General features: G+C 30.0%; 1 protein-coding gene across 2 annotated transcripts in view; it reads right to left on the reverse strand.

Moving 5' to 3' along the window:
• The window catches only part of LOC125077293 (neural-cadherin-like), a 92,497-nt gene that overhangs the window by 52,494 nt on the left and 13,852 nt on the right, over nt 1-26,151 (reverse strand). For both annotated transcript variants that reach the window (XM_047689203.1, XM_047689204.1), the window contains exon 2: nt 16,472-16,615. In XM_047689203.1, the coding sequence (XP_047545159.1) occupies nt 16,472-16,615 (144 nt within the window). The remainder of the gene's footprint in view (nt 1-16,471; nt 16,616-26,151) is intronic.

Below are 26,151 nucleotides of genomic sequence, written 5' to 3' on the forward strand. Positions count from 1 at the left end.
TTTATTAAACGCCGATAATAATTAACGTGGACGGGCGCGCCTTCGTGCCACAAGCTCTCTATAACGCCGCTCCCTACTCCCTTGAGTTTCGTTTGCCGGTTCCTATCAAGTCTAATGTATTTTAAGTTCTGAACAGGTGGTAGATTTTTTTGACAATCCAAATTATTTATGTTAATTCCTACTGCCGTTCAAATGACTTAATTCAGTGATTATATTATTAAATAGGATATAAATCAATAATATCTTATTTATTTCCAATTTAAAGTGATGGTATTAATATGTTGTTATAAATTACGCAAGTTGATTTATTATTCGAATAATCCGATAAAATTGAAATCGATTATTTGAAATGTATGTCAAACCACACTCTGTACCCGAAGCACTGTTACTAGTTTAATTCGAACACAACTTATTCGTCTACAACTCTACATCCTAGCGATAAGCGGACCGCTTTGGAAGTAAGCGAAACGCTTGGCGTGCAAGCGAAACTGTGAAATTATAATGCGAATTTAGAACTTTTATTCGTAATTGATGTTAATCAACGCGAGATATCCTTAGAGCTAGTAGAACGAACGTTTAAATTTCTCATAAAAATTTACCCCGAAGTATTTTACATTTTTATAACATTTTACGGCGAGGCCTTTCTCGAGATTCATAGCCCACGTTACATATTACAGAGGCACTTTTTTCAGTGAAAATATCATCAACAGCAAGCATTATGAGGTTTTTACACGTTTTTTTGAGGTAATAGCTTCATAATACAAAAGTTAGGTGTCATGAAGATAAATTTAGAATGATGTTATACTATTTTATGGGTCACTTGTGTTTAATATGTAAAATATTACAAAATAAATAATTATTAATTTTATAGTAATCGATAATACGAGCGTCTTCACGTCCAATATATTATAAAGTAAATACATATTATAATGTTGTCTTTGTATTGGACATAGACTTGCACTGTATGAAATATAAGGTTCTTACAACGTCAATGCCAAAACGACAGTTTATCCAAGATGTGAGTGTTATTATACACAGTTCAAGCAAGAGAACACACAAGCGGTCTGTTTTGGCAGTATAATAACTTGTGATTACAATATAATTATATTTTTACATTTGTCATGAAATAGTCAATTCTTTATAAAAAAATCACGAATTTCATAATATAACAAAACATGTGTGTTGAGTTACATGAAAGCTTTTAATTTTTTTATTGAAGTTTATGTTAATAAAATATTTTTATAATTCTTTTTTATAAATTGATTTGTTTTATTTTAGTGAGCATTGTGTTTATTAGTTTCGTTAAAATATCGGTTTTTCGGCTTCTATGCCACGTCAATATAAAATATTACGCTATAGAACAAATGTACAAAAATCAGGGAAATTATACGACGCAAAATGCATTTTTGCTAATATTATAAATGCGAAACTAACTCAGACTGTTTGTCTGTCGCACTTTCACGGCCAACCCATTGAACTGTTTTTGATGAAATTTGGCAGGAAACAAGCTTAAATCCAAAAACGCTAGCGCAACCTCGGTCGAAAACATATGCTTATTTGAGTTATTATTTTACTGCTTACAAATATAACGGCATGATTTCCGACTGATTCGAGCAACTTTTCATTGATTTTGTTCTCCAAGAAATACAAACTAATCCAACAGCTTCTATCGACTCGAACAATATATAAAAAGTGGTCCAATCAGCCGGAAATTTGATCACTACGATCTTATCCTATTGCCGATCTTGCAAAATACATACTATAGGTAGGTTGAACGTTACAAAAGGTAACTATTGTACAACTGGTATAAATATAATAGATATAAATTCATTACTTTAAGCACAAGAATCATAGAAAACATTTTCGAACTTTGTGTTCTACATAAATAATATGCACGAGGAGAAGGCTGAATAAGACTTGGAAAAACAATATTCATTCCAACGTTTTATTTCTTACGGAAACACTAGACGATTCTGGGTCGAATTCGGTGCTTTTTAATGAATATACGAATATTTTGAATTGAAATACGAGTACGGTATCGAGTGGACCCATGGGATATATAATATTTATTGATTACTATTTACTTGAAATATCTTAGTATGCTTTTCAGATAGTATTTGCACTTAATTTGGTTGATAATTTATACATGTATTTTTAAATAAAACCAGTGGAGTGGCATTTTTTAATTTGCCGGTTAATTGACGTGTCTTCAACATTCACTATACGACATTCAGAAAAACACAGCACTCAGTAAGCTATGTATGTGACTTGGGTTTTATTGTCTAAGCTCTAAGTAATTTTTCTTTAAAAATATCCCATGCGTTTAAACTGGAATACAATTTCCCTCGAATACAATTCAGTTTGTGTTGTAGTAATGACTTTAGATTTTATTTTTTGAAGTAATTGCATCATGTTTTACTCGTGCCGAATATGTAAGCGATGGAATATGTGGTACAATATTTATTAGTGTTCTTCTTTTTTTAATATGACATTTATTTAAGCTAAATGATACAGATAAATAATTATTAAATACTAATTATTTTCTTAAGCGATTTATGATATCGTCTTCCATCAATACGAGTTTATACTATAAACAATAGAAAAATACTTAACTTTTCTTATTTTTCGTAATTATAATTTCATATGGAAAAAGGAAGTATATAAATCAGTGAGGGCCACTTTTTTCAAGAAGACGACTAGCTCGAAGCCCACCGAAGATCTGCTGATGTTCAGTTATAATATAAAATATAAAACGCCAAAATGTATTAAAGTAGAATGTAAAAAAAGGCACGGGCAACTGTGAGCCCGTGGATGTTGCGAAATTTAAAAATATATATTGTATGAACAAAGTCGCTTTCTCCTTATTTCTTATAGCGTCTGTCTGTATCTCTATATTAGAGATTAACAAAATCCTGTGTTATTATATACACTATAGGTTATTTTTAATTATTAATAGTTATTCAGATAAATATTTATCTACCGGTCTAGTTACCCTTGTATATGTCATGTGATATGGATTAAAATTGTCTTTTACGCAATATCATTCGAATGAATAATGTAGACGATATCGCCGATTCCAGTTAACGTACAACTAAAACAAACTTTGTTAAATAAAATATATATCTACTGAATATTTCCTTTCAAAGCGCACTTCTCATTTTCTTTTTTTTTTATAATTAGCACCCTTGCGAAGCGAGCCGGTCGCTAATTCAATATAAAATATTAAATAATGCAATTCTTTATTATTAACATTATATTAAATTATATTTTTCTTTATAAATGAAGATATTATCCGTGTTTCTTTTATTTTTATATACTTTAAAAGGGAGTGAACTACTAATGTCATTGTGAGCCAAGAAACTTCAAATGTGAGCTGTAAATTGGCGACTTTATTACTTAACACGCATACGAGTTGTGCGCCATTAATACACAGAGGAAGAAAACTGTAATGTCATTTATCAACTGTCTGAGAGCTTCCGTGAAATAACTCGAATAATAAAATCAATCCCCTTTTCATTAGAGACCAAGAATGTCCTTAGGTTAGACATGATTTAAGCAAAAAACACTCATAAGGAAAATCTCTGACGGGAATGTATTGGTGAATAAAATTGCTACAAAAAATAAGGGTACAGCCCGGACCATGTACCGAAAATTAATTATTATATATTATTCGTTTGATATTTGAAACAAATATTCACAAATGTATTTGTTTTTTTACCAATGTGACTGAACAAAAGATCTCTTACGAAATATCGTGGACGAGATATTAAATATTTGAAAACCAAGAATGCTCAGGTGCTACATTAAGTGAATCTTCGCTAAAATTACGGATTCAAGAATTAATTTGCCTTTAAAGCTCAACTTGAAGGAAAACATGCAGAGATATACTAGAATACTTGCATGTGTCGGAAAAAAAAACTGCCACATGTCAATCCAGCAACCTGCATCTCAATACGAGAGATTTACCGAATTATATTTTTGAAACATACCATATGCTATTTGATGCAACTAATAAAATAGATTTTTTTTTTAAATCTTCCTTTATTATAGAGGGTTTTATCAAATATGATCACGCCACCCTCATTGGAACATATAAAGTCTTATTACATCATGCAAAATTATCTTCGCTTAATAGCTAATAAAACTAGTCTATACAATATTTTTACCTCCTCCGATTGAGGAAAAGCCAAAATACAGTTACATTTTCCAACTAATAAAATAGATTAAAGATATAAAAATCAATCAGTAGCAACAGTAGATATTTAATCGGGTATACAAATTAACTTTTAATTAAATAAAACGATTTTAAGCTTTGAACGAATTTCATTGTTTCGAGTCTCTGAAAGAAATATTATATGTTGTATAGTATGATAGAGGTTTCCGTAGATAAAATTTAAATTACATCTGCATAAATTATTATTCCACGATATTCATTTATTAATGAAGCCCGGACCCGCGAATGTCACAGCAAAAATGTATATTTATGTGCATTATACTTTATTATATTAAATCTACATTTTTATATTAACTCTGCTGTTAGATTAATTGAATAAAAAAAATTGCATGTAGCAATTCTTATTTAATAAATAAAATTAAAATAACATTTGTACAAGAAGACACTTATGAATAAGTTACTTTTGAATTGTCATGTTTACTCGGATTTAATTGAAAGTAATGATTCGTTTCGTTGTTGTTGACAAGAAAGGCAGTCAGTATTGACTACTGACTAATTTCGATTGAATTAAATACAAAGTCAACTGAAATGCTTATGTCTGAAATGGAAATCAACGAAGACAGGCTCCACGCTGTTCTATCTTCTATATATTCTTGTGTCATGTAAAAAGCCAAATCAAGAAATGCTTTTTTTTAATATGAGATTTGTTTGTTTAAGAAACTGCACCCAAGCTGTTGGACATTTTAGTGTTAGGACAGGTTTTAATGGTTTAAATAATTGTAATTATTATTTAAAAAGTTTAATTACATTTAGAGAAGGTAGAGCATACGTTTCACATAAATCTATTTTTAAAACGAACCCAATAATCTACGGCCGATCAACCAATGGTTAAAAATGATTTATTTAATACAAAGCCTTATTTTGGATATATCGTTTGATGATAACAAAAATGCTCATCAAATGAAAATAAAATCTAATTGAGCGAATGTTTTCAAAGTTTTCATTATATTTTCATAAATTCATTTTTGCATGAATGAATGAGAAAATTTACAGCACGCATATACGTCATGAGCGGATATGACTCAGTGCTTTATATGTTTGCTCGGAGGAAAACTTCATGATGGATATTGTGTCGAATAAAAGTTCTACTTGATACATGTATGATGTATAATCTTAGTACCAACATACACCGAAAAAGATTGAATGGTAAAATGATTGGAATGAGTTCCATATTTTTTTCAACAAGAGGCATCTGCCCAACGGTGGGATTTTTTTATTCGAAACTAAAACATCATATTCAAAAATAAAAACGAAATGCAATACCAGATGAAATTCCCTGTGGCAGCATTTTCCATGACAAAAGCTTTTAATTATTGACGGATAAAACTTTTGCACTTACTGTCCTGACAATAAAGGACATAAAATGAAACATACACAAAACATTATAATTTAAGCTTAGTCGATTTTTCAAGTTTTTAAAAATGAGACATTAAAATTTCTAGATAATTGTATATAAAGATTTTTTTATCTCTTGAATTAATTTCCAAAATGTTCTAACATTTTTCACGACTCGCATTTATATAAGCTTGTAAGGCAAAATAAAGGGCAAGAATAAAAACAAAACTATCTAAAACCTTAAATCCCACATCAACCTCACGGCACTCGACTTTTTGTGAGAACTGTGTTGAAATGTAGAATTAAGAACTGAATTTTTTTTTTTATTAAGGAACGTATTTATTTATATATTTCACTCATTATTTATACCTACAAAAAAGGCACATATTCGGAATACAACATTAAAGGTAAATAAATTATCAAAAAAAAGTAATTTCTTATTTTGTTTGCTGAATAAATAAATAAATTTAGTAACCCTTATTTTTTTATTATTTTCATGAAGTAATTTACTTAATTTATGTCTCGATTAAGACCCTGAGAGTTAAATTTGAGTAGTACTTTTATTATTATAAGCTATACTGTAATATGTGCTCATTTCCATCTATATTTCTTATATAACTTTAAGATCTAGTTGCAGGATTTTAAGCATACACGATAATAGCTTAAGTTAAATGCGAGCTTGTACAACCATTTATTTAATACAGTTCATATTATATTCCTCTCGTTTTAACGAAAACCAAGAATTATATTTTCACGTTTTCAGATAATAATAAATAATTTAAATATTTAATTCGATAGTATTATCAGTGTAAGTTCCGTGAAAATTGACCTAATTATCAAAATTTAACTTGATATTTTTGCTTAAAATAGCGTCTGTGTGACGACATAGGACCGTACTTATAAATCGCTCAACTAAGGGTCTATAATTTGGAACGAACGTTCAACCAACATCATCAATAAATCAGTAGCTACAGCCGTGAAAAAAGTAAGGGACTGGGACATGAAGCGAAATGATTGGACCGAATACGAAATTCCGATTTATACACTAGGTATAGATCGTACCCACTTGAGTATTTCCAGTGTAAAATTCTAAGAAATCACTTGATTCAGATTGAATATAATTTACGAAATTCGGAGAATAATAAAGTTTACCCTTTCTCACTCCAAAGGTTGTCAGCGTGAGGTCGCTCGAAGCGACAGGACCGTCTTTGAGTACAATTTTGTTTTAAATGCGTTACTTTGATGGGGTTTTTTCTTTACATAGGATACAAAGTAAACACAAATAAGTATATTTTTAGTAGTTTTATGTTTATCTGGTTAAATATATTTCAACAAATATTCTACCGCTAAACAGCAGTAAAACTTATGTTTGTGGGTCAATGTACAGGCCCAAGGGACTTAATATCATAGTTACCATAGCTGTGCAAAAGACGATTAAAGGTTTACATTTCTGGTAATGTCAACGTGGGTGACTATTTCTAACAGATAGCTCTTGTTTTATATCTTATTAGTAATTAAAAAATATATATTGTACAACTACAATATTTATTCGTTTTTTTAATTAAATCATTAAAGTTACTTCTATTAAGTATATCAGTTTTAACGATATCTATCCTTGTATTTTTTATTTCAATTTATTTAATATTTAATCAGTCTAGAATTCTATGAATCTTGTATAAACATTAGCGCTTAGCAACTAGCTAGCTAGTTTAATTAATTAATTGTTATTTATACAGGATATTTCTGGATAGAAATGCCTTTGATAGAGTCAGCTTCGACTTTGAAGTTAAATTTACCAAACTATATTAGTTTGTAATTGCCGTATGTTAATCTTAAACCTTGTATATATTTTTCCCGTGATAAATACTTTAAATGTGCACAATTTTATCATAAAGACCTATCCACTATAAATAATATACAAAGTCCCTTTTAAAGTATTAGGTATTGGATATATTTTATATAATGGCGTACTCGTACTAATGACCCTCTACGCTTAACAATTTCATGTCGCGTCCTCATTGAGTAGCACTTTTAGCGCGAGGACGGCGCTGATCATGCGTCGCACTGTATTAGCGGGACAATCGCTCAGCGTGGCGAAAGCGGACAGATCCTTCTGGTGCAATTAGCAGTGAAGAGTCACATGAGTGGTCTCGATTTCTAATTAAGACATATATCAACGTATATACATCTCATTAATTCAATTACCATTAAGCACTTGACGTCAGTGGACGTTATCGTCATAATTAACAATTAATAAACATGATTAATATCACTGTAAACTGTCATTGTATATCTTAGTTAAATCTTTATTTACTTATGATAAAATATTTTAATAGTTAACTGTTAATACTAACAGAAGTTATATCAAGTAACCCATAATAATTTATAATGAACTTTATGTAAATAAGTGAGTTTACAGTACAGATGCTGTCTATCAAATAGTCTGAAAGTTATTTATTTGACGTTTGTTGAAAAGAGGATTTACGTGATAGCGGAAACAGAAGCCGCCATTCAGTGCAGAACCAAAACTTTATGATTCGCCATTCATGCTACTTTATCCGTAAGGTTGCGGATGACTAGTTTCGCTTCTTAGTTGTTGTCGTAAACCTCGTCGCGGCCATTGTCTTCTGTTAGAAGTTCGGATGCTGATATTTCTAAAGGTTTTTTTTTTGGATGATTAACAACAACAAATCCTAATATCGGTTATTAGATTAGATTTAGATTTTAGATTTATAAAAAAATATCTTTTTAATATTTTTAAAAAAGAGTTTGCTACGTTGCGGAATGAAGCAAATAAAGCCTCTGGCGTTTGCTTTGCATATTGGTTATCAAAAATAGATTCAGGTAACAATGTCGTTCCAATTCAGAATTATTACGTTTATTAAAACTAAACTTTTTAACAATAACGTACCTAAGTCTTATTTTCTTCTGTCTTTATAAAAAAAACGAATAGGTTTCAGCGGGATACTTGAACTTTTCCACAGTTGATTTATTTTTTATTCATTTTAACTGGTAAACTAATCCATTGTTTTAACTCCCGTGACGCGAATTATAATCAAATTAAAAGTACCGGACCTTATATTTCTCAAATTTGTTTTGTTATAATTTACTTAGAATAATTTTTATTTTTATTTTACTTTTGAACAATTTATTATTGTGATATAAATACTGAATTTTAAGAAGTCAAATGTATTCGATTTTTCATAATGTTTTGTCGTTTTGTTAAGAAAATATATAAACATAAATAAAGAAATTAAAATAACAACGAACATTGAAACAATTTCTGAGTTATAAATTAATCTTCATAATACTCATACGATAAAATAAGTAGGTTCGATTAAGACTTGTAGTAAATTACAACATTTGAAACAACTGTGATCTTAATTCGTCTAATGGCATGTAAGCGTTATCGAAATTTAGCTCTTAACTTAATGCAATAAGAACTTCAGGTAAATACAGTTGGAGAGACATCGCCATTTACACGCAGCAGGCAGGCAAACCTCTAGCTAAATGGGGCGTTTGAATGTTAAAGTCTGTACAAATTATTCAAAGGTTGTTATTCAAGACCACCATTAAGTTAATTTATCGAACATTAAACGTAATTTTATAATAATTTAGTGTTTATAAAGCTTCTAATTGCCGCTTGAATGAATGCTCTTCAATAACCGAAAGGCCTTGTTTTTATCTTTAGGTAAAACAAAACGAACGCTGTGAAACTTTGGTTTTTTCTTGCTATTAGTGTTCGCCACGTGGTCCACGACCATTAATATTGAAATGTCGAGGAAAACATATGAATGTTATTGTTCCGTACATTTTTTTTCTACTCATATTGGCATTTTTAGGGTTTCGTTCTACTAAAGGTGAAAAAGAACCCTTCTAAGATCATTAAGTTGTCCGTCTGTCTGTCCGTCAAGATATTTTTGTCTCAGGAATGCGTAAAGGTATAAAATTAAAATTAATACCATATACTGAGGTTTGCGGTGCCATCGAGCTGTGAAAATTAAACATCAATATAAAAAGGGAATTAAGACCTTTGGAGCACTTACTACCCGTTGATACTATGAAAGAATAATTGAATTTGGCAAGAATCATTATTGTATTACAAGTATATGAATACATCCGAAAAGCGTAATTTGTTGTAACATCCGTGTCTGTTTGTCTATCTGTCTGGTGGTACGGAACTCTCAGTGCGCGAGCCCGAATAACACTCGCCCAGTTTTTTTTTTTGATTGACAATAGCTCGGCCATAAGCGGTTTACAAACAGACGAGAAGAAGATAGCGAAGGTACCAAATGGTTTATATAAAAATAATTAATTTTAGGTCTTTTTTGTGTACTTACCTTTCGTTTACGTCACATAATCTTTTTGAGGAAATTGAGACTTCAAAAGCTTAAACGTAGTATGCAATTAAGTATTAAATAAATTTTATTTTAATATTCAGTCACTCAGTATTATATTTAATATATTAATATTTAATATTTAAAGCTTTTTATTATACTTTTCTCATGATATACTTAATCTGTTCAGAAAATGTGAAAGGTTTACGTTCGACGCGTTTATAAATATATTTCTTTAAAAGTTATATTTTATTGTGATTTCAAATTATTTTTGTCTTCAAGAAACTAAAACACATTCGTTGCGTTTAGAACTAAGTAGTGGAGTGCGGTTAAACGGCGCGGGCGACCTAAGCATCTTCTGCAGGGAAGTTTAGGAGAAGAGTTTAACAGTTTAACAAGTTCACACAATGGGCGTTGTTCAAATTGTTCCGTTTAATTTACTGCATCAAGTCAACATTTTCTTGGCAGTGAAGTATGCTGCAAATCTATTATCCTGCAACTTTTATTACTCACAACTTCTCTGAAAATAAATCCCTGTCTCTTGCTGACTTACTCGGAGTTATCAACGGTGATTTATTGTGAGACTAATCATTTATTCTTTATATTTAACACAAGTTTCAGATTTCCTTAATTAATTTACTTCATTCGCTGCAAAATATTTGAAATCAAGTAAAAATAATTACGTTATTCGAGCGGGACTTTACAAGCGCTCTTGAATCGTTACAAATCCGTAATGACATTTTTCAAGAACTATTCTCTGTTCAAAATTTAGATTCTGAATTTACTCAGAAGAGCTGATACGAATTTCAGATGTTTCTCTTTTAATGTACTATAAATATATATGTTTTTAAACATACGCTACGCTCATAATGTATGTATGTATGATAATTCTCGAGAATATTTAAAGAAGTTATTTTTTTATAATTGTTAGCATATTTTATAAACGGTTTATGTAGTAGCAAATTTAAGAATATTCTGTAAGATGTTGAAAAATCTTTATATTTATACAACTTTTTTTAAAAGTGTTTCTTTCAAAATTGCCAAATTAAAGCACAGTACCTTGTAAATGATATATATGTACAATAAATTGTTCTATAATATACATATGTGAGTTTCGAGTGACTAAAAAATGACCAAAATATACTGTAATAAAAAAACTTTGTATTAAAACGTTTCAAATTTGATAAAAGAGAAAAATAAAATGTAAGTTAACTAGATTTATACAAATTGCGCCACACATAATCTTATTATGTTCCCGTCGTAAAATTGAACCTTCATAATATATTCTTCAGCTCCGTACATCTTGAGACTTGGCACTTAAGACAGGAAGCTAATAATGTTTACTATGACATAAAGGGAACATACGACATTTAATTTACACATCATTGAAATAATGTTATATTAGATTTGATAGCATATATTCCTATCGTCTTCCTTTTTTTTTAAATAAAAGAAATCTCATTGACACTGGCCAGAGAAAAGATTTTTTTTCAAAGAGTTAAAAGGCTATTCAAATGGATTTTGTTACATTATTCATTAATAAAATAAAATATTGAACAAAATAACAATGTAGAGAAATTAAGTTTGACGTCGATTTTAATATAAATAGTGTTTTTATTTAAAATGTTATTTGGAGTGTAATTGTACATATTACATCAACTAATTACATATATTACATAGAACATTTATTTTTTAATAATTAAAAGATAAAATTCGAAGAAATTCTTCAAAAGTGGTACGTAAATATTATTCTCAGAAAGAGCATAAATGGCTGAAAATAATAGAAGTTCCATTCAACAGTTGGAGTAAGAGCACTCGAATCATCTTATTAAAATCTTTGTAAGTTTTCAGTTGAATAATAAAATTTAGAACTTATACAAAATGAATCAACGAATTAAATTAATGTAAATAATTTCCATTGAAATCATAAAAAATATTGTTAAAGCATCAAAAATAAAACAGTTCAGTTTTGATAGTCTTTGCTTGGAATTAAAATAATTAAATGTAAATATACTGAACCAAATAACAAGAGCGTGAAGCTTCTGTTACGCCCTGATATTCTCTGATATCAGGCTTTTGTGACATGTAATGAATCTAACAATAGTATGTACAAATAACATTCCGGAATGTTCGAGACAGAAACGCTTCTTGATTGTTTGTCTTATAACAAAATTAGCTGTGCCTTGCGGTTTCACTCGCATAAAATTGTGTTGATAAGTATCATGATATTATATATATTTTATGTGTTTATAAAATTATACTTAGGTAATGACAACGATATTTTCGAAGAAAGGGTAATTAATTTATCAGTACAATGAGTAAGAGACGGTCAACAAATATATGTAGATAAGTTTAATAATTGTATCGAAGTTCATCATATATTACTTGTAAAAAACTACCCGGTATCAACAACATCATAGATTTACGAGATAGTGAAAGAAAATTTTATTATACTCCCAATTTCTTCGATGCCTTTCAGAATGGATCCCAAGAGAGAATAAGTCTTCACACCGTTTCAAGGAAAGTTGTAACAGCTATTGAATTTGTTACTATTGGTAAAAACTATTTATTTCATTAGTAAACAGTCAATCTTTGATGTATATTCAATTGAAATTTCTACTGTTACTAATGAAATTTCAATTGAAGCTGTTTCATGATAACTAAATTTCATTCAAGATCATTTATCTATATATGGTGTAGTAAAAATAAAATTATCACCTTCTAGATGTTGGCCTAAGGGCTCTTTTCCTTTTGAGGTGAGGATTTGTAAATTTATCCACCACACTGCTCTAATGCGGTTTGGTAAATACATGCAGATTTTCTTAAGATGTTTTCCGTAGAATTCATTTAATGGATCTGTACTGACATTCTAAGGCAAAACGATGACGTAGATTTGATAGTTGTCGTATCATCCATCAAGTGCTAAATAAAGTACTCCGATATAATACATATACACTTGTACATAGTCAGCATCCTATGTGAAAGTTTCATACATGGCAGGAACATGCCAAACTGGTTCCCACGCTCCTCCATGACACTGCCACATTCATAACATGAATTTACTCGGGAAAATACCAATAACCTCTGTGATATACGAATACTTGAACAATGATTTTAAATTCCATTAATACGAAAGTGTTATTCACATGATATCTTCGTGTTAAAAATCAAAATATAATTTGTTTTGTTATAATATTTTATGATCTTATACTAATTTAGAGACAATTTTATAAATTGAATATTTTTCAGAATACATAATATCATGTTAGGGAATGTCTAATAACGACAGTATTACTATAAATAATATAACATCCCACTGTTCGTTTTATCTTGTGTTATTTCCCATTATTTGCCTAAATAAAATAAATTGCTACTGACATTAAATTAGGTATTTGTGTACCAGTAAAAATTTAATCCATTTTATGGCGGATCGGAAAAACGAACAAAGAGTCCACGGAAATACAAAAGATGTTTATTTAATCACAAAGGTTCCGGACGAAATCGTACAAGACAGTTTATCAATGTACCGACTTTACGGTTTTAATGAAATTTATAAATTTGACTTTTTTTTTTTAATAAGTATGTACGTTTGATTGTTTATTTTTAGAATAATCTTTTTGATACAACTCAAAGGCATGTTTGCCTTTTTATTATGTAGCCTTACTTGCTAAACAAACACATTAAATGTATAATAACAAGCAAAACAATGTAAAATCTATATTTAAATTCAAAGGAATATGTATATCGACGTGTTATATATATATATATGTTAATACATCACAATTTAAAAAACCGACGACGATTGCCTCGTTAGTGCAATGGCTACTTCATGCGATAGCTCATATGAATAGTTTTTAATACCTATAGGTCGCGGGGATTAAATTTTGTTTAAAAGGACTTTATCTATTACAATATTTTGGTACTAAATACCTAATATTGCTGATGGTACCATATTTTAAGACATTATACAGGATAATAATGCCTTTTTCTAAAATTTTAATAGTAAAATATTTTTTTATATTATTAATAATTTATATTACAAAACACTTTAATAAATATCAAATAAAGTATTATATTTCGTAAGGTATTAATTACACAGATGTGTGAATTCTCGCTTTGATTTTTCAATATATTTACAAAAAAGGATTTTAACACAATTTATTTTTTAAAAAAAAAAACAACAATTTCATTCGAAAATAACCACACAGCGTAAAAAGGATATTATCTTAGAACATTTATTTCTTTTTAAACTTAACAATGGCACATCCTAAAATAGCTATTTGCATTTATTCGGTAGTAGGGCTTTGTGCAATCCCGGCTGAGTAAATAGGTCCATCAAACAGCAGTACTTAGTATTGTTGTCTTCCAGTTTGAAGGGTGAGTGAGCCAGGGTAGTGACAAGAAATACAGGTAAGGAACATAATATCTTAGCTCTCAAGGTCGGTGGCGCGTTGGCGATGTAAGGAATGTATAATATTTATTACAGCGTTAATGTCTATGGGTGATGGTGAACACATCAGGTGGTCGATTTGGCCGTCTACCATTATTATACATTGAAAAAAAATTAACAAGTATAATATGAACATTTACATAACAAGTATAATAACAACACTAGGAACTTCTTATTTTTAACTTGAAATTATCTTCGAAGAATATGATAAATATAAAATTTTGTGAGTGAATTTTAATCAAAGACGTATAAATATTTACCTTTTATTACCATTTAAATTCAAATCTAACCATATATTGTAATACTTTAACTGAAACACTAAAAATGTTATTTTTTTATTTTAATAAGATTGCGATACGATATCATAGAAATAAAGTTTTGATTTGAAAAAGAGATGAGCCAATGAATTTTAATTGCATTGTCTAAAACTTCAAGAGTAAGTCAAATATAATAAAGAATGAAGTTTATTGAACTATTTTTGTAATCGTTCTATTTTCGATGGTTTCGATATTTCATTATATTGTCAGTGAATATAGCCTTATCAAGTTTAATGTCACTCAGTTCCTCTTAAACGGCATTTGTTTTTGCACAAAGGTATTCTTAAAATTTATGGCGTAAGAGATAAGCCGGAATCACTAACTATATAAATACACAACCTTGTCGTAGTAATGCCAAATATACGAAAAGAGAATTGATATCTGGCAGCTAACAAAGATTTAAAAGTTTCTAACGGACTGTACGTCAAAGTGACCTAGGCAATTTCGTCTAGAGCTGAGTTGGCATCGAGCTAGCCTTTGTGAAACGTTGAAACGCGTATGAATCGATACAACGTTAGCTGGGGTTCCGTGGACGTGATGCACAAATAAGTATATAGCATAAATTTAACATACGTGTACCAATAAGGCCTCCTCGTTACAAAATAACTCCCTTATATCCACCACCTCGAAAAACTGTGTTCGGATCAAACTCCCCCGTTTCCAGACTTAGCAAGCTGGTTAATGATTACAGCGACGTGTTTGATATTTATGACGACTCAACGAAAAGAATTCGGTCACTGTTAAACACCTTACCTCGGTCACCTTAAAATTGTATTTGTCCGTCTTATGGTTCACTTTTAGTTTTTAATTTAATCTTTTCATTGTGTATTTAATTTTTTTTTTTTTTGTAACTTTACCTTTTTTTAATTTTTGTTTTTGTTTTTACTGCGGCTCGCGCTGGGAGGTCTAATTTAGATAGTAATTAAGCATGATGTATCTACCTATAAATGTTTGTCACACCTAGTTTTAAGTTATGTGTACCCATTGTATATTTTTCTTACGTATGTGATGATGTGAACAAATGTTGGTGGATCAAATAAATAAATAAATAAAAAAAAATAAATAGCTGTATATCTTTCCAAGAACAATTTTAATCCTTATCTTCAATTGATTATTATCGAAGTTGCGTAAATAATAATAACAACGAAAAATTAGTATTTACTAAATTTAATCAATGTTAGAAATTAAATAAATCTCCTATTTATCATCATTAGCAAATATGGCGATTACGTCTGTAATGATGTTAATAGTTTCAGGTTCGAATCCGTACAAGCGTTTGGGTTTAAAGTTAAATTAGAATAAACATCTCGTGATTATTGACCTAAAATATCATGAGAAATGCTTAAATAATTGAAGCAGAATAAGATGTGAATCATTCTTATAAAAATATATACAAAGGGGGATTTATGATTGTTATTTCGTACTTTAATTTCGTATTTGTAATTATATCGCATTACGAGAAATGTAGTATTTTGTTTTAAATCTAGTTAGTCGTAAATTTGTAACAAAAACCGAAGTTTCATGAAATCAAACCTCTATAGCATTCCAAAAAATGTTCATGAATACCAAAAACGCTCTCTTTGTTTTTTATTTAAAGTTTTAGTTCACATTTTATATATCTAAATAACTAGGTCATATTTATTTCATTTTTACTTTCTTTTGCGTCCGTATCTTTTTGAATTCCTTTTTTTTAATAGATGTTTTTATCTCTGATCTCCGTAACATTCTGACTAACAGTGATATTATTTTTATATATGGAATATAGACTAACGATACGTAATAATAACTAGGTACTTACATTCGTCGTGATCTTTGGCGGTGACCGTGAGAACAGTATGTTGGATGTCTTCATTTTCGTCCACTTCCGCTTCGTATAGCTCCTTGTCGAAATAGGGTGGATTGTCATTTTTATCCGCGATGCCGATTCGGATGAATTTGGTCACTGCAAATAAAAAATAACGCTAAATTTTTCATCTATACACAATACATTTTGCAAATTATTATTTATAAATGAAATGGTCGATTGATAATTGTTACGTAAACACCGTATTTTATCTTTTGAAAACATTTTATATTGAAATAAATTATATAAAGCTTATTTTCTATTGATGCTAGACTTCCACTACTATATTTCTGTACATATATTACTATGATCTATTGTTGTTTAACCTTAATATTAATATTATAGATTTCATTGCTGCGGTCACTAGCGAATGTATTATATTTATAAAATGTATGGAAAATTATGATTTTGCGGTTTTTTCGAATAAAACGATTACTATATTCATATACTTAGTAAATATACAACGAATCCTTGATTTAAATATATAACTCGTATATTTTTTTAAATTAACTGTTAATATTTAATAAATATAATCTCACTTATATACAAATACTTAAGTTCGTGGAATTAATTATGTTTGATAAAGTATATGAATATTGTTTTATTTTATTTGACGTTATTGAAGTGGGTCGTTCAAATAGCTAGTTAACTTTAAACAGATGATTTTACTGTATTTCGTCATCTCTTCAAAGAACGTCAAAGATAAAAAGCCGACCCACTACGAGACTTACATTTTAATAAAACTACTGAATACACCAAATGAACCATAATCTGTGTCAGAGACTTATGTAAAAGAAACCTAGAGGGAAATTGCTTCCGTTTGAGGTACTCTTTAGCAAAGATAAATTAGGGACGTTTGTCGAAATGTCCGGTGGCTTTATTAGCAGACGTATAGTCACTTTGAGGCTCTGTTGATGGACTCCGAGCCACGTGGGAAGGACGTTAACCTTAGCAAGTGGGTAACAAATGATATAACAGAAAAGGCGACATACCTCATTTACGATTGTTCTATAGTTCAACGCAGAAGAGCTTTTACTTTATTGAGAGAGATATTTTAAAATGCAACAATGTTTAGTAATGTTTAAGGGGTTGGGGGAAGAGGCAATATGGGTTTTTTTATAATATAGGACTGGCAAGTGGGCCACCCGATGGTAAGTGGTCACTACCGCCCATAGACAATGAACAACGACGAGAAACAAAAACATAACAATAAAGTCCATATAAATATACTATACTTAGCTCAAAATCCAAAATCTACATTATTCAAGAACGAAGATTCTTACAGGCTCTTTTGAATTGTCATTATACAAGATTAAATTTATTGAAAAGTATGTAGTTTCCATCAAAAAGGTCCGACGAGAATCTCAGTAGTTACTTCTATCACTAATGAAGATGTGATGTATGTATATTTTTAGGATTTAAGAATTGAAGCGAGTAGTTTGGCCTCGATAACAACGTTTATGTATACATTAAAGGGCACGATTACCATGGGATCAATATCAACTAAAACGTAAAAGAATAAGAAATATAAAGTAAACTTTTTAATATATACTTTATCATGAAGACAACTGTTAACTTTATAATATTTTTTTTTTCATTCCGTCTAGTATGTAGTATGTAGACTATGACATAACGCCGTCGAAGTTTTTATATTCATTATATTGCAGACGTTTTCGAAAATTATTCAACCAAGAGTTAAACTTTGTTCTTCGTGTATTGAATTCACGGAACAGCTTTGTTATATTTATTATATAACATGCATTCGTAGCGGAAGTGCGATATACGTATCGAGTTGCACCTGTGCGTTTTGGTTTCGTTAGTGTGGAGGTCACGTTCACTATCTGACCTTCTATTACTGTAAGGTGGTATCAGGTATTCTACCGCCAAACAGAAATACTTAGCATTATTGTGTTCAGGGTGAGTGAGCTAGTAATTACACACACTATTAACGATGTAACGTCTTAGTGGGTGGTGCGTTGACGATGTAACGGTGGATGTTTCTTACATTGTCAATGTCTAAGGGCGGTGGTGTCCACTTACAATCAGGTGGTCCATTTGCCTACTTGACGTCTAACTCCTAAAACGCGAGCGTAGCCGCGGGCAGCAACTAAATGTAAATAAGAATAGAAAGAAATAAGTGGTACTATTTAAGCGAACATTATTACAAGCACAAGGGATACTGTAGACCAGTCGGCAACGTCCTGGAAAACCTACTTCTTAAAATTCTAATGTGTTTAAATTTAATATATTTATTTGGACTGACTTTCCATTAATAAAACTAAATGGATAAGACAACACGTATAAGTGAAATGCTATCATGCTGTCGGTATTCGGGTCATTACGCGCTACTTGGCTGTTCGCAGTTCTCATAGAACAAAAGTATTACCTGTCTTCAACATTTAATTTTACGTCGCAAGCATCATAAATAATAAAATATAGAATTGGAAAACATTTCTAGCATTAAATAATATTCTCTTCTATCTCTTAAAACACTTACCTGAGCAATATTTTACTTTTAATTGAAATAGAGATCACTATGTCATGATATTATTTTATTTAAGTATTACTAAAAATTAAAAGTTTGTATTTTCTAGTAAAATTATATCGTTAATAATGAATTAGAAAAGGAAAGGGGTCTAATGACGTCAACGAGAATGTTTTTTATAAGCCATGGGGTGTTTGTTTCCGGGCTCCGAGGAGTAATATTGTTAGAAAACTGTACCAACAGTCGTAAAAATTGACGCGGACAACTCACGCTCCTCGTTTAATATTCAACCGCAATTTAGCATATACGAATGAAACCGACCAATGCCCCATAAATTTCGTCGGTTATTTACATATATGTACAGTGGATATACGTTCATGTAGCGTGTAAGGTACTATGCAAACCAACTAAATGATGCAATACTAAATAAATACTAATTACGTTCACATTTTATCATACGTAATAATAACAGAGTTCTATATTTCTATCGTGAGTTGATATAAATCTATTAAAACAAAATTTTAGTTGAGTCTATATTAACACTTTTTGAGCCATTTTATAATTTTAATGATTAAAAATGAGACCGTTGTATAGGTAATGACTGACCCAAGTGGTCCACCAACTTTGACAATAAAATAAAAAATAATAATAGTAATAATTACACTTTAATATATTTTATGTTAGTTCACCATTTCTTAAGTTAATTGCATTTTTATTAGAACATTTCTTATACAGAAGGCTGAGCTTCGTTAGACCAATGCATATAATGAAATTCCTTGAAAGAATCCACGCATCGGCGAATACCGTCACGTGAAAATAATACAAGACAAAGCGAGACATTTAATTAAAATCAAACACAACTATAAATCATTTCTAGATTCCGTATACAAAAATATATTTGTCAAAGTATATGTCATTAAATTGTCTTAAAGCGTGGGACTAATATTAATCAGAATATTTAAGGTGTAAGTGTTTTACGAATGTTAGGTGTATAAGACGTCATTTTTTTGTGGACTTTTAGAAGCAGACGAGCCAATGGATGGGAAAGTTAGATAGAGGTCGTGACCACACCTATTGAAACTACAAGAAGAACAAACCCCGCTTTAAATATTAAAATTTATGCTTAAACTACTGAGCCATATGTAAGTATAAAAATCGTTTTAAAACATTATATTAATTTTTATTAAAACACATTAAAATATTACGCTTATTACGTATTATAAGAGTATAAATGTGAAAGAGTTCCATATATCTGACCCAAAGAATTATTAAGGTATTTAATTTGATAAAAAAGTAACAATTAAATTCCTAATCGGTCCATCTGAGTAGATTCCACATTCCGACCCGGTAGTTTAACCTTCAATTTAAGCACTTACATCTGTAAAATGACGAAACAAGTGCTTAGGGAACCCATTTGACTGAAGTATTGTGATTTGATTTTATTTTGGTAAACTTGCAAAGGGATTTCAGATAAAGGGACATAAATATTCCACTTTGATCGTCAGTCGTACATGATACTTCACATGCTCATGTACATTTCGTTGCGACACGAATGAAAATTACGAGTGAACACGAACTTTAATTTTCAAGCAAATGTTTTCAATTAATGTGTACAACAACGCTTCCGCGATAAACTTTACTGGGTTAAAGTACAATGTGCTCACAATATTAGTTATAAAGATATTTTGCACTATTTTAATTTTAATATAAATGTAGTTTTTATTTAATGTGTGATGAAAAAACTTTTACTAATAAATATTTTATAATGTTATAGAGTTTGGTGTCCTTTGTTTTTTAACGTGAAAGTTACTAATATTATTATAATAATCATCATCTGTGGAGCATCATAAAGTGATGAAATAAAAAAAATACCACGCATTTTTGGTTAAGCTGACGTGCATATAAATAAATATCAACGTGAAAATTTTGATACAAGTATTACGCATTCAAATAGTATATTATGAAATCAATAGGTATTCCAATATTACTATTTAATTTACAAAATTAATTGTTCTTAATTATCATTCAATTATAGAAATACTAGCCGATAAAAAAAAAAACATTAAAAATTGAAATTCGAAACAATGGCACAAATTAATTAAGCCCCCCTCACCATCCTGGATCGTTCCAGTCATTCGTGCTTAACAGTACCGATATATATATATATATATACATACCTAACTATATCCTACATAAGTTTTCGATGAATGCCATATCATTAGACACCACGCAAGTCGTATTTTTTGTATCAGTCTCCATGACAATAATATAAACACAATAAGTGGTGTGACGCTTTATGTATGTCTGATCATATTTTTTTTATTGCTTGAAGTTCCAATCTAACTAATAGTTGATATTAACAAAATTGAAAGTTTAGTTTAAGGTTTTTGCTTAATCAACATACATTTGATATTTTTATTTATCGAATATAAGTTTAATTTTTTAAGCACAATCAATGTATCACTATACAAATACACATTAAAAGTAACACCTACCGTACATTACAAATAAATAATAAGGCGTTAAATAGTTGCATAGTATTGTTACTATATATAATAATCACTTAACCAAATCTTTTCATTATTATTGCATCATACGCATATAACAAACGCTAAATTTTACCTCAGTTAGTCAACAGAACATATAAATTTTATAAATGCCTTATGTTTCCCTAGTCCTTGGTAGTATGTACGAGTACATTCGTTGGCAATCTTCCTCCGAAGTACTTTAGCCGAAGTCCCAATAGATACGTGACACGGCCCTTTTCTGCGTACCCTCCAACGAGACATATTTACGACGGTTGTTTCTCAAGCTAAGTTTCGATATTAACCCATTATATTAACCTTACTAAGTGGCTGTCACTGATACTTTTATTGATTGATTTACTTTGTATATATTGTAAGATTATAAGCCGATATATTATTTTATACGGCGTTATACCGCGGCTTAGATACCTTTAAACACACAGACGTAATATTTATTGAGTATTCAATTTCACGTGATATCACGTGACTAATTGCTTTACTACAGTACCTATACTATATACATAAAACTAAGCTAACTAACTTTAAGCGTGTAAACTGAAGATGTTTAAAGAAAATACCATATTAAAGTAAATAAATATATATTAATATTTTGAGGAAGAATTGTTGCGAAATTTACATTAGAGTCATTCAAGGAAACAGTTCCAAACACGAGCAATTTTTTTAATGTCAATGAAACTAATATTATATAAATACTGACTAATAATAAAAGCGTAAAATAATCTGTTTGTTTCGCTATCACGTTGGTTCTACGACTAGTTAAAACTACTCAACTCATCATCATTAAAATATTATTAAAATTAAAATTTACACACACATCGTCAGTGGTATGGAAAACATAAGGCACTTAACTCCTGCCCCCATCCTCACACGCGCGCGAAGTCGCGGTCGGAAACTATCATACATATATGTAAGCACATTTGATTTTAAATGATATAAACGTTAAAGTTATCACTGTGATCCGATAGTTTCCTGAAAACGAAGTAAAACATTTCACGGAAATCAAATGTTATTCTAAACTTTGTATTATAAAACTAGTTACGACATGGCAGCGTAAAGTTTAGTATAAAATAAAGATCTATTCAATATTCTGGAATGAAAACTAGTTTATAGTTTCATGTTTTATAGAGACGAATTGTATTGTAATAAACAACACAAGAATAGGACGGCGAGTAAGCAATAACAACGACTGCGAATAGAGTTTGTATTTCTAATTAAACTTGATATAATTTATGTAGAATTGCTCTTATTGATCGTAATTACATATTATTACATGTATATGATTTATGAGTTTCTTTCCGTAGAATATTTAATCCTAAACGAGACTTGTAAGAGTATTTTCTTAATTTCCTATTTATATTATGATTTCCGTAGAGGATGTATTAAAGTATAGCGTTAGCGTTAGCTTTATATTTCGCAAAATTGTTTCGTGTCGATTACGATGGAATATTCGAGAACATTCTAAAATTCGGTGGTAATTTAACATTAACAATTGACAGTAAATTTAATCTAAAGCATTAGGCTAAATAAGTGTTTTAAGGGCTTACATAAACGATGTATATTTTTCCTAAATCAGGATAATCAGGTGGGTAATAAGTAATTAAGTCATATATAATTATTTATTTAATCTGTGTCACATTAGGGAAATCGTTAATGTAAAAGTCGTTAATATATATTGAAATAAATATTTTTATTTTTGTGTTTTATGTAATGTTGAGTTGAATTTGTATAATCTAAGCAAATACGTGAAAGTACCTCTGTTTGTGCTCTTTCTAAATCACTGAACCGAATTTGATGAAATTTTGTATGAAGCAAGCTTGAACTTGAAGGGAGGACATAGGCTTTTATGCCTATCACCTGACGCGCTAGTTTTAAAAGTCTATTTCTATTATAATAACGTCACAACATTTACTCTTTTGATTATTTTTGCTATAAGCAGGTTGACTACGAATTACTTTGTATACAGCAAACTTACTATTCATGAAGTCTATATATATATAACGTGACATAGTCACAGTAGAGCCGGAAGTCGCGAACTTGCAAGTTCCACATCGTTAGGCAGCCAGTATAACGTTGGACTATTGGGGTATATGATCTCAATATAATATACAGAACAGTTCAAGTAAAAGAATAAATCTTGGGTTCTAGTAAAAAGGAAAAATAATCATATTATATTTGTCTCTCTTCAAAACGTTTGATTGAACCTTTTTTTTGCAAATAGAGTAATATATTAAAGCCTCGGCAGATGAACGGGTCGAAAGACCAAATTATACGGGTCGTTTGGTTAAGAAATAATTAGGATACAACTCGAAGAGTTGACTCATCGAGAATTATACCTCAGCAGAGGATCGTGAGATTAAATCCGAGTCAATTTTACAACGTTCATTTCGTTGGTGGGCAAGACAAACATTTTAAGGAATCATGAACGATTCAGTTATAACAAAAATCTAACAGACAGGCAGACAAAAGAGCAAAGTGATACAATAGGCTAAGATTTTCTTTCTTTCTATATAAGGTCTATTACATTTGTCCAGTTGTGGGATGGTAACACTTTTTTTATTTAATTGTAATACTATTTTTATTCCAGTTTAAAAGTTTTATATAAAAGACCTACTTTATTTCATAAGAATCGTTAAAGATGCATTGAATAGTAAATACAATAGTGCTTATTTGGCGAAGTTCCAAGGTATTTGCATAAAAAGAATATCAAGTACAATGTACGTAGGTCATAGACACGTTACAAACATCATTTTACAGCAGCGAAATACTAAAATATTGCTGCTATTTCTACTATCTCTGAAATATATAAAACTAGTCGTAACCCGTGGATTCGCTCGCGTTTTAGGGGTTGATCGTAAAGTGGTAGGCATAAAAAATTGCCTATGTCTTTTCTTGGGGCTCAAGCTTGCTTCATACTATTTCATCAAATTCGGTTTGGAGTTTTGGTCGCGAAATAGGATCAGATAGACAGACGGACAGAGTTACTTTCATATTTATAATATAAGTATAGATAAAGATGTGCATAGGCGATATTATCACTTTCTGTGACGTGAGTTCGTACCCGTTTGCCACCTATAACATAAAAAAATTAGTTATAATAAGTCCGTAGTTCTTTAATTTTTGAGCTATAAAGGTTTCATTTCAAAGATTTTTAAGGAGTAGGCGTGGCTTACTGTTTGACTCGAAGTCTGTTGGTATTCCTGGGTTGGTATTTCATTAGATAATACAGGTTTTTGTCGTAATGTTATCCTTCTTCACAGAGAACTACACATATGTACTGGATAGAATTATTTTCGCAATTAAAGCACATGAAAATTCAACAAGCCAGCGTATTCACAAAATTATCGATATTGTTTAAATTAATATTTTTCCTTAATCTTGGGTATGTTTATCATTCATCAATCACATCAGTGATATTAATGAATATCACCTTTAATATAATATAATACTGTGTGTGTATAATAATTATGTATGTGTGTATTACTGTTTGGAATTGAAACCAATCATATCATGTGTTGCTATCATTTAATTTATGTATACATATATAATGTACGTATTTGTGATGATTATAATATTTTTATTGGCGCAGAAAAAGAAATATCATTAGCTAAGAACTCTACATTGTTACTTTACATTATTACATGTGGTTTGCCACTTTACAAAGAGTGCGACTTATAACTGTGTTAAGGATAATTGGCCCATCCCCTAATGGAAAATTATTGCAATATCTTAAATCGTTATCCGGATATAATACTTTAATAACGAATGTATAATATTTTAATGATATATATTCATAATTACGAGTCCTTAGAGATGCAATCAGAAAGCGGTTTTTCAATAAATATCGTAAAACAAATAAACGTAAAATCAATTTCCTTGCGATTCCGTCCTCAATATTAATTTTCAATTTGACACTCTTTGGATAAACGAACCTATTTACCTCAGATAACAAACATTTTTTTTAAAACAAAAGAACAAAGGAGTTAGATTATATTACTAAACAACATGATATAGCCGGAGTGAAGTATTTACTGACGTGGATTTTTTTATTATGTTATTTAAGAAAATTGGAGTAAATAGGTTATCATCGTTAGTCACCTTAGACACTGGCTCTGTAAAAACTATAAACCACTGGTAGCGTCAATATCATGAATATGAAATGAAGACGACAACTTTTTTGGACCTTTATTATACTAGTACACTCACCCACACAAAGGAATATAAAGCAATAGTAGAATAATTAGTACACTACTCACACATGCTTGCACAAAACCATATCACTGTTAGGGTTATATGGCTATCAGCTAAACAATTCATTATTTGTTTTAGCTTTATATCAACTATCTTAAATGCTCCGAATGATCGATCATTATAATTATTGTTTTCAAGATATGCGAAAAGAAAGAATTATTTAAACATTAAACAAATACACAACGGCCCTTCGAAAAACAAAATCATAGAAAAGTTGGATTATTTAGCTGGTTGTTAAATTTTGCTTTTTAAAATAAATAGTCTTTACTAAAAACCACTTAATATAAACACAATCAAACATTTTACGTTAAAGTACTTATCTGTAGTAAAGCGACCTATTTATTGGAAATTTGAAG

The sequence above is a fragment of the Vanessa atalanta genome, chromosome 3 (genome assembly GCF_905147765.1).
Source record: "Vanessa atalanta chromosome 3, ilVanAtal1.2, whole genome shotgun sequence".
NCBI lineage: Eukaryota > Metazoa > Arthropoda > Insecta > Lepidoptera > Nymphalidae > Vanessa > Vanessa atalanta.